General features: G+C 37.0%; 1 protein-coding gene across 1 annotated transcript; it reads right to left on the bottom strand.

Annotated features, from left to right (window-relative positions):
• Window positions 1-9,626: 9,626 nt before the first annotated feature.
• Window positions 9,627-10,272, bottom strand: LOC147517570 (L10-interacting MYB domain-containing protein-like). Its single transcript, XM_086593635.1, has 2 exons — window positions 9,931-10,272; window positions 9,627-9,836 (listed from the first exon to the last, which is right to left on the bottom strand). The coding sequence occupies exons 1-2, from the start codon at window positions 10,270-10,272 to the stop codon at window positions 9,627-9,629; spliced, it is 552 nt and encodes a 183-aa protein (XP_086449761.1).
• Between the last annotated feature and the right edge of the window lie 923 nt (window positions 10,273-11,195).

Here is an 11,195-nt window from a genome sequence, read left to right as displayed (position 1 = left end):
TATTATTGTCACAGGGTCTGACAAATAGGGTATTGCTCGACTTAAAGTCAATCTCTCAAGACAGTTTAGAGCAAAGATCTAGGAGAACTGAAGTATTTCTTAGGCATTGAAGTTACAAGGTACCCTGGTAAAATTCATCTCTCACAGAGAAAGTATGTATTAGACCTGCTCAGTGAGACAAGTAATTTAGAAGTTCGCCCAGCAGAGACTCCTATGGATTCGAACAACAAACTCCAGTTAAATGTTGGAGAGTTGTATGCCGATGTTGAAGGTACCGTAGACTGGTGGGAAAGCTGATCTATGCTACTGTCACTTGCCCAGATATCTCGTTTGCCGTTAGTGTAATATCTCAATATATGCATGCACCACGGATTCCTCACTACCAGGCAGTTATTCGTATTGTGCGGTATTTGAAATGTTCTCCTGGTCATGGATTGGTATATCATTTTAATGGAAAATTTGATGTTGTCGAATATTCAGATGCTGATTATGCATGATCAGTCTTAGATAGACGATCCACCACTGGGTATTGTACCTTCCTTTGTGGAAATTTGGTGACGTGGAAGAGTAGAAAGCAAACAATTGTGTCAAAGTCTAGTGTAGAGGTTAAGTATAGAACTATGGCTCAGGGGACTAGTGAGTTAATGTGGATTCGTAATCTGCTACATGAGTTAGGTTTTGAGATACAACTACCGATACCACTTCATTGTGACAATCAGGCAGCCATTCATGCATATCGCCTCTAATCCAGTATTTCATGAGCAAACTAAGCACATAGAGGTAGATTTTCATTATGTTCGACATAAGGTTGAAACAAAGGAGATAAGTACTCCTTATATGGCGTCTCAAGATCAGTTAGCTGGTATCTTCACCAAACCAGTGGTTAATTTGTCCAGTTTTGAATTATATTGGTAACAAGCTGGGCATGAGCGATATCTATGCTCCAACTTGAAGGGTGGTGTTGAAGTATGTAAAGTCCCACAATGTTATAAGTGTGGACACGTCTTTAGTAGTTTTTATTTTGGTGTATAAGGGAAACTTATCACCCAATATAAGTTTAGTATAAATATATGAATAAGTGGGTAGAGAATATTGACTCTAAACCCTACCTTCTTCTTGTGCCTCCATCCTTCTTCTTCTCCACCTCATCTCTTTAACCTAACCAGCTAACAAGTGTATGACTCTCCTAGTATATATAAAATAACAGGAAGCTAATCAAATTCTACTGGTGACCCACTTAAAGACAAACAATACCTACTTAGCAATTGTTCAGCCAGTTAAACGCAAGAAGTAAAAACTGAAGGAGTGTGTGTTCTGTAATGGAGTCAAAGAATGTATAACCCTTGCCATTTATGTTAGAAGGATGGATTTCTCATTTGGAATGCTAAGAAGAATTTTCTCTGTTCATTTTTTTTTTTTAATTTTAATTTTGAAATGGGATAATTTATCCATTTTATTGGATCTTGAGATAGAATTTGTAAAATAAAAAAAATAAAAATAAAATAAAAAAACTTTTAATTTCGACATGGGTTTTTTCATTTGGATCTTATTACCATTGTGTGCTACTAAAGTTATGTGAAAGCATGATCGGCAAACTTATTCAGCGTTCCTTTTCTTCACAATTTTATTAACTAATGCTTTCAGCTCATCTACCTTTGCTTTTAAAATGTAAACTGGTTGATAAAGTTATCTGGTTCTGGACTTCTGGTTCTTGTTCTTGTATTCAATCGGGTTAGAATGGTCCTACCCCTTTAGAGGGGCAGGCTCTAGCAATTCTCAGTATATGCAAGATGCTTAACACGGGAAAGCCAATTGGCACTCTAGTTTTCTTTTCCTGTTGATTTTTGTTTTCCAGAAGAGGGATTGTCCTTAGTTGACTCTTGACCCGTCTATCGCTAGCTCTACTGTATTTATGATTATGAGGCTTGTCCTCCCTTTAATTAGTTGACTCAAACAAGCTGACTGAGGGCATCACCAATGGGGCCTGGATACGGGCCTCTATCTCTAAATTTAACGGACTTTAGCAAAAAACTGTTTCCAATGCAGCCTCTAAATGGGCCTCCAATTTAACCATCCTGGATATTTGTCTTCATTTCTACAGATGTTTATAAAGAACCTGAAGCCCAAAACTTTGCACATGACTTCACTTAAGTTCAAAGACGTGACTTCACTTTTTGATTTTTCAGTCTTGTTTTACATGTTATAAAGGAGCAGTCATCTTCTCCGTTGGAACACCCCTGATATAGAGTTTTAGCTCCTCCTTATTGCCCTCCAAAAACGCTGACGTGGCCCTTCAAAATACTGACGTGGCCCTGGGTTTTAAAGGCCTGCATTGGTGATGCCCTGAGAAAACAGTGTTTTCAGTCTTATAAGTAAAGCCAAATGTGACGGCTTAAAGAAGCAACTTGGTTGGTGGCTAATTGCACCTGGTAAGTAACTTCACCTACTGCAACTACTATTTTGTCCTCAACACAAAAATCAATTCTGTTAAAATCCAAGGTTATTTTTGTAAATGTGAGACCAAAGCCTAAATGCTTCTGACAAAGTAAAACTTTATGGACCCATCTGACCATCCAACTATCCCATGGGGACGAGCTACATAGTCTGTTAGATCATCACAAATCTCGTCAGATGATGGCATACAACAAAAAGTCTTAAAAAAAACAACAGAAAAAATGGGCGAAAATATTTACAAGAGGAAGTGACAAACAAAAAAAAAAAGAAAAGAAAAGAAGAGCATACGTTTCTTCTTATTCCTCTTCGCTACGTCTTAAACGAAAAAAACAAAAAAAAGCTTTGGGTTTTGATTTCTCATCCAAATAGTTCTTATTAGAAAGAGATTATAATTCTCATAGCCAAACTAATACTTGCTACTAGACTAAACCCAAATAAATAAACACTTAGGCTCTGTTTGGCAGCAGAAGATTTTGTATTGCTTAACACTGATTAGGTGTTCCAATTCTGCAATGTATTAATAAAAGATGATTAATCTGGAAGCTGTTTGGCCTCAGTTATTCTGTCACGGTTTTAACTTGTTTTGTGTTTGGTTGACACAGTAATTTGTTTATCATGAATAGGAGTGTAAAAAAAAACCATTGACCCAAATCCGCACCGACCCGGAAATAGACCCACTCTGCCCCGCCACCGTTTTTGTGCGGTCGGACTATGGGTGTAGGTTCTATGCTCAAACCCGACCTGTCAAACCGCCCGACCCGCACCGTGTCAAAAGCCGTTGACCCAACCTCGTTGACCCGCACAATTTCAAGACTCTAAGTCTAATATTTTTGTATTTTGTTTATAATTTCTTTTAACTTTTGTAGGAATTTGATAGATATGAATACAAACTTATGAGTTCAACATCAATTTCACATATTCAAGTTTGAACATTGGGAAAATATCAAAAGTTCAAATTCAACTTTCGAATTTTGGAGAAGATAAATCATTCATCCTTGTATTAATTTCGAATTCTTTTAGTTTATATTTTATTGTTTTGTACCATAGATCCTTGCTCCCATCTTCATTTTATCATACTATGGAAAATAATCAATTTACAAATGGTAAATCACGATAAATAAGTTTCAAATTTACAGATATGGTTTTGGGTTCAAATTCAAGTTTTTTTATTTTTGTTTATTTTTTATTGATTGATTCCATTTTTTCTCTATGCTGTGAATTGGAAATATATTACTTGCAGAATTAGAAAGTTTTTTTTAGTGAAATTGGGTTAAAATGATAATTTCCACCCGACCCAGATGACCCGCCCCGTAAGCTGACCCAACGGGCCAGGTGATGGTACTAAGACATGACACTTCAACCCGCCCCGCCCCGCCCCGACGGGGACCACTGGATTTGTATCCCCTAGACTCGCCTCGTCCCGACCCATCACTATTTGACCCGCGGTTGATCCGGCCCGCCCCGTATTACACCCCTAATCATGAACAACATATTAGCGGTGAATTATTCTTTCTTCATTTTACATGTATACTTCAAATAAATATGAAATGAAATGCATAGGATAAGAAAAGTCCAAATAAATATAAATCTAATCAAACAAAAACACTTGGCGATATAAGTCATTCAAAATAAGTATCGCTATTACATTTTTCATATATATTAAACAAATAAATTAAAAGAAAACTTCATAAGTACTACATCATTTTGAACTTTCATAGTCACTCCACATTGCATCAGCAATTGATTTTCTAAACTCTGCTGCCATTTCTCGTATTCTTTCTCTACTAATACTTTCGTTATGCACTATTTTAGATTCTTGTTGGCCTTCAAAATCTTTCAAGTTAAAAATTAAATCATACGTTTTCTCTCTTCGTATGTGATTGTGTAGAATACAACATGCTATCACTATCTTTACTTGCGTTTCAAATGGATATAGAGGAGCAAGAGTCAAAATAGGAAAATGCTTCTTTAAGATACCAATGATACGCTCGACATCATTCCTCAACGATGAATATCGCAGATTGAACAATTCTTTGCTATTTGTAGGTTCCAAGACACCATATTCTTTCAAGTGATAGCGAGTGCCATGAAATGGAGCAATAAAACTTGGCGTATTTGGCATACCCGACATCAACAACATAATATTTACCTACATTAAGAAAGCAAAGAAACTATTTGTTAGCTTTGAAAGAAAATCTAGATTTAATGATAAACAAATATAAGTGTAATATACCTTCTGGTACATGTAATTTGTCTGCTCTTGTTAATGCCAAAGTCGATCAAAATACATGAATCCATGGCGGAACCTTCCCAACCAGCAAGTACATACTGAAACTGCAAGTCAAATGAACATGCCACCAAAACATTTTGCATAACAATGCCTTTCCTATTTATAAAAGGACCTCTCTCCTTTGAACCAACCAATGCGGGGATATGTATTCCATCAATAGCTCCAACACAATCCTAGTGAATTTTTTTTTGAGCTATTGTTAGACCTTATTCAAACTCGATCAATTTAAATAATAAAACAATCGGACATAAATAATACCTTAAAATATGGATAAAACCTATCATCTTCAAGAATTTCAGGAGGCGTACTGGACCCAGCAGGTTGGAAAAAATCTCCAGATAATGCCACAATTGTATCCAAAACATTGTTGAAGTGGCAACTAATTGTTTCCCTAGAATGTTGAAAACGTTCTTGAATGATTTGATTCCTTTCGTTATGACCAACTATAAGCATAAACATTGCTAGTTGTTCCTCAAGCCTTATCTCATCAGTGTCGGTAAGTAGACCTTTCGTATATAGAATATCACATAACTGCAAGAAGACATGTTTTTCCATGCGAAAGTTTTATTGGCAACGCTTATCATGACCATTAAGCACTTCCTCCATATATGCTGCACCACTAAGTGTTGAATCATGACAAGAGAAGTTTTACTTATATGGTATAGATAATACTGAGATGTGAATGTGGCAGTAGCACTTGCAGTTGCTATTATGATATCCTCTTCTTCTGAATCTGATAAATTAGAGAGAGAGATTTGAGAGAATATTTACTTAATTGATTTCTACTGTTTACACAGTTGTTTATATAGAGATTAAAAGTTCCTAATCCGTACACATTGTTGCTATCTACGTTAGTAGAAATCCTAAAACAAATAGGAAACAAACTGTACAAGCTGCGAGAGTTATTTACTGGGATGGAAGGCGCGTGCGTGCTCCAGTTTGTACTATGTTAGAGCCCGTGCGCGCTCTGTCTTCTAATATTGCCCCTCAAGTTGGAGAGTGAATGTCAAAAACTCCCAACTTGCGAATTAATCTCAGAAAAGTGTCCTTGCCGAGAGGTTTAGTGAAGGTGTCAGCCACCAGATCTGAGGATGGAGCGAACGTAGGAGATAATAACTTGGTATGTATCTTGTCACGTAAGAAATGACAATCCAATTCGATGTGCTTCGTTCGTTCATGGAAAATTGGATTTTGAGAGATAAGGAGTGCAGCTTGATTGTCGCAGAACATGGTCATCGGAGAGGGGTGAGATATGCCTAAGTTATGCAGAATATACTTCAACCATTGAATTTCACATGCAAGAGTAGTCATGGATCGATATTCGGATTCAGTAGAAGAACGGGATATCGTGCTCTGTTTCTTTGTTTTCCAGGAGATAGGGCTAGAACCAAGAAAAGTGTAATAACCACTAGTAGAACAACGAATGATAGGGCAACCAGCCCAATCAGAGTTACAGAAGCCAAAGATGTGTAAAGAACTAGTAGCGGATAAGAGAATCCTTTTGTTGATCGAACATTTAAGGTAGCGGAGTATACGATCAGCATCATCTAGATGTGGAGTCCGTGGGGACTGCATGAAATGGCTGAGATAATTAACAGAATAAGTGATATCTGGTCATGTAACTGTGAGATATAGGAGACGCCCAATCAAGCGATGATAGGCAGTATGATCCTAAAGTAACGTGCCATCATTGGTATTGAGGTTGATGTTTTGTTCCATAGGGAACTCAGAAATACGACCACCAGTGGTACCACAATCAGACAGAATGTCCAAAAGACATTTGCTCTGTGTAAGAAATAATCCTTCTTTGGATCGAGCTACCTCAATACCCAAGAAATTGATATTTAAGGCGTCCCAAGTCCTTGATATAGAACTTTGCTTCTAAAAATTGATTCAAGTTCTGAATGAGAGATGGATTGTTGCCTGTGATTAGAATGTCGTCCACATAAACAAGAACAAAAGTAGAATTAGAACCACGAATATTAGTGAACAGAGAATAATCAGACTTAGACTAAGTGAAGTCGACATTAACAAGAGTGGAAGATAGTTTGGCAAACCATTGCTGAGAAGCCTGCTTGAGTCCATATAAGGACTTATTGAGGCGACAGATCCTATGCTCCCCCTGTTTGGCAAAGCTAGGAGATAAGGTCATGTAGACAATTTCATCCAAATTGCCTTGGAGAAAGGCATTGTGGACATCCATCTGATGAAGAGACCAATGTCTGATAGCAACAATGGAGAGAAGTAATCGAACAGTGACTAATTTAGCAACGGGTGCAAAAGTGTCATAATAGTCTTGTCCTTCAATTTGATTGTAACCCTTGGCAATAAGACGAGCTTTGTAACGCTCAATAGAGCCATTTGCATGATATTTAATCTTGAAAACCCATTTACAACCAATAGGCTTAAGATGAGAGGATAATGGAACAAGAGTCCATATGTTATTCTGTTCTAAAGCTGCAATTTCAACAGCCATAGCAGCTCTCCATTTTGGAATTTTGATAGCTTAAGGAAAAGATGTAGGAACAACTGAAGAAGACACTTTAGACAAAAAAACTTTATGACAAGTAGAAAAATTAGTGTCAGAAAGCCATATGATATGGAGTGGAAGACCGTGTTACCTTACAGTCCGATTGATGAGGTTGGCCGACCGAGGGACTGTAGGTGCCTTGGTGAGAGTAGGGCAGTGATAATCTTTGATGAGAAGTGGTGGGGGGTTTCGCACTCTAGTAGATCGAGGTGAGGTAGGAGGGTTGAGTTGTGGTGGCTGAGGGAGTTCCAAAACTGCAGGTGACAGAGCCGAGGTGGAGGTGGAAGAAGATTGGGGAGGGGAGGCGTGCTTTCATTTCGGTTTGTCTTGGATCGAGGGGCGACGCCTCGACTACTGGAGTTAGGGAGGGGGCGGCACGCGCTCAATTTATGTTGGATCAGAGGGCATGCACGCTCTGTCTACTGGAGCTACAAGAGAGGATTGAATGTCAAAAGTTTCATTGTCTGGGATGGGTAAGGGATAAACAGGCAGATGTGATGGCGGGGAAGTTAAATGTTGATAGGGGAATACATTCTCATGGAAAATCACGTCACAGTAAGTAAATTTTTTTAGGAAGATAGATCATAAATACGATAGCCTTTCTAAGCATAAGGATAACCAATGAAGATGTTAGGTTTATCTCAGCGATCAAACTTATTTTTAATGGAAGTGTTGTGAGCAAAACATAAACAACCAAAAACACGAAGATGGACAAGAGTGGGAGGTGTTGTAAACAAAAGCTCATGAGGTGATTTGCCATTATATTTAACAAGGGGCTAGGAATTTTGTTAATGAGATAGCCTGTAGTGAGAATGCATTCACCCCAGAAGGATAATGGGAGATGAGCTTGACAATGTAATGCTCGTGCAACGTTGAGTAAATGACGATGTTTTCTTTCAACAACATCATTTTGTTGTAGAGTAGCAACGCAACTACGTTGGTGGATTATCCCATGTTTGGAAAAAAAATTATTGCATGTTATAGGATATAAATTTGGAACCATTGTCGGTTTGAAGGACTTGGATTTCATGAAAATTGTCATTAATGTTGCTATGGCCAGATATGAGCGAATGTATTGTAGAATGAAATTGAGTATGAACCATGGCAAAAAAAGATTGTAAATGCATGGCAGTTTCAGATTTGACATTCATAAAATAAATCCATGTTGCACGACTAAAATCATTGACAATAGTTAAGAAAAAATGTGCATTGGAATAGGATGGTAAATGAAAAGGACCCCAAATATCACAATGAATCATTTGAAAAGGTCTAATAGTTTTTATTGAACTATGAGAAAAAGATAAGCGTGTTTGCTTAGCTTGCGGCCATACATTGCAAGTGGCATTATTGGAACTAGAAATGAAAGGAAATTGCTTAGCTAAAATCTGCAAAGGAGTGGAAGAGAGATGTCCTAAGCCATAATGCCATAAATTATTGGTACTATGTCAGAGCGCATGTGCGCTGTCTTCTAATAGAATCAGACACGATTTTCCCTGTATCCACATATTTGTAAGTTATGACACTCTGACACTTAATAAATCTCAATTGGAATACATTGGAAATAAATAAAAAATTGCATCTAGTTACATAAAACAATAATCATCACATCCAAAATAAATTATAACTTCATTAAGTCATGAGTATCAAGTCCACACAAGCACCTAATGAGTAATGTTCCTTAACAAAATTTACATTTTCAGCAACATCCAAAAAATGGATCATCACTCTCGTCCCCACATTCTAAATCAGACTCATAAAAAACTAAAACACCTAATAATCTCAACAAAATATATATTTTCAGCACCATATACAAAATAGATTACCACATTAGCCCCCACGTTCTAAATCTCACTTATAAAAACTAAAACACCTAATGATCCCCAACAAGATACACATTTTCAACAACATGCATAAAAATGGATCACCACTTTAGTTCCCACATCCTAAATTAGTTTTTATGAAGATAAAATAGTAACCATTAACCATTCCCTTCGCCTCTCCACCTTTAATCCCATGAACTAACACCCTTGCTTTTTTCCTCATCCTCAAGAAGCTCTAAAGCTTGCATGAAAGCTAAGTTATCAAGCCCAGGCACATTTTCTAATTCAGCAATCAACTTTGCTTCTTGTGTAAGTTCAACACTAGAATCAGGAACTTCTTTCTTCTTATTACGAGCCATTTCAGTAATTGCAGTTGCCATGCCATGAATTGCCTCTACCATACCCTCTCTAGTGGTTTTTCGTGGGTTTTTAACATTATGAGAGCTTGATGGCGTTGTTGATTGACTTCTTTTGGGAGGTTTGGGAGTTTTAACTTCATTGTCTAAGTCTATAGGTTCTTGAGTATCAAAACCTATACCCCACCACCAACAAGAATTGGACTTTGAGACCCATCTCCATTCAAATTTTCCACATTCGTCGCACTAGATTTTTCATTGGTCACATCTTTCTCTTCAAGCGCACGACTGTACTTTCCAGTGGCACCCCTATCACCAAAAACAATGCATAAGTCCTCATAGCCAGACATAGATTTAGTTCTCCACATATTAAATTCTGGGTAGGCCTACATAGTAATAAGTATATAAGGGTTTCTAATTATTTTTTTGCTAAGAAAAAATAGTAGGTTCTTATATTGAATTAAAGGACTAGGAAAGTACCTTGATATAATCATCCCAAACATGATCATGATCAGCATAAACCATTTCTCTCTCATTATCCCAACCAAATCCACTCTCACTTAGAAGAGTCTTTATACAATTGTAGTTCTTCTTCAATGCTCGATAATGATTCTTTAGAAGTTCAGTTGTAAAAGAAGGCCCAAATTTAGCTTTAAACTTCTCCTCCATTTGCCTCCAAGCATGTTTGCTAAATTGACCATCAAGATATTGCCTGTTGTGCACTTGATTCACCATCAGCTTAACAAAATATCGATCCATTGGTGTTGTCCAATTGGTCCTCTTACTTGAAGGGACTTGAATATTCTTCATTTCATTTTCCATTTGTTCTAAATGAAAGAAATATTTATCATATTCATGACTCCATAAACCAAAATCAATTTGAGTACAAGATGCACGACATGCCGATAAATGAGCGAACCGCAAATAAGTTATAGTATAATCAATAACTAACTAAAGTAGTAAGTAAGTTAGTAAAAAATGACCCTAGTTATTGTTTGATTGTTGATTCATAGATTGAGAAAGAATAAAAACAACACTCACAAAACCACATTCCTAATCAAATACGTATGATTTTTTTTTTTTGAAAAAAATCCATGGATTACGGACCTAACAGCTACAGCCCAAGTGCAATATTGGGTATACCCATATCACTTGAGAGAAGCAGACACTAAATAAACAAGGTTTTTTTCGCGACGACATATACATGAAGAAACCAAGTCATAAATAAATCAAGAAGGAAAAAGACGAATGATTTTTGTACTGGCAAATAAATAAATCAATTGTTCTCTTAACATACATAGAAATTGTACTGGTAGATAGAAATTAACGTCCATGCTATTCGTTCCCTTCTTTTCTCCCCCTCTCTTCATAAAACACAGACAAAGACTTTAGAGATTAGGCAAAGGAAGTTATAGGTGACATAGATCTCAAATGAACAGACGCTCTGAATGGGTGCGTCTGTGTGTAACCATGAAGCTTTTAGATTGTGCATTGTTGACCATTGGATCTTGTAAAATAGTATACTTATCAGCAGGCATGATCCTCCATACATGCCACATTTACAGTCCAGTCTCTCTATTAATTTCCTCACCAATAGCGTTTTCTTAGGGATAAGGGTGACAGGCATAAGGTAACTAATTATCTATGACCACCCAAACCTAAGAGACTACTGATTTTGTGATGACATGCAAGACTATTATTATATTAAAACACTAGACCCATATTCTCAAACTTGTTGTTCATCC

Source organism: Coptis chinensis, chromosome 2, assembly GCF_015680905.1.
Source record: "Coptis chinensis isolate HL-2020 chromosome 2, ASM1568090v1, whole genome shotgun sequence".
NCBI lineage: Eukaryota > Viridiplantae > Streptophyta > Magnoliopsida > Ranunculales > Ranunculaceae > Coptis > Coptis chinensis.
Note: the sequence above shows the minus strand (reverse complement) of the source record. Positions and strands in the feature narration are given on the sequence as shown.

Bases quoted from the DNA above. Each gene is read 5' to 3' on its own strand.
- LOC147517570 (XM_086593635.1), bottom strand. From the start codon at position 10,272: ATGGAAAATGAAATGAAGAATATTCAAGTCCCTTCAAGTAAGAGGACC. The intron at 9,837-9,930 runs GTACTTTCCTAG...ATTACTATGTAG, and splicing joins TTTGGGATGATTATATCAAG to GCCTACCCAGAATTTAATAT.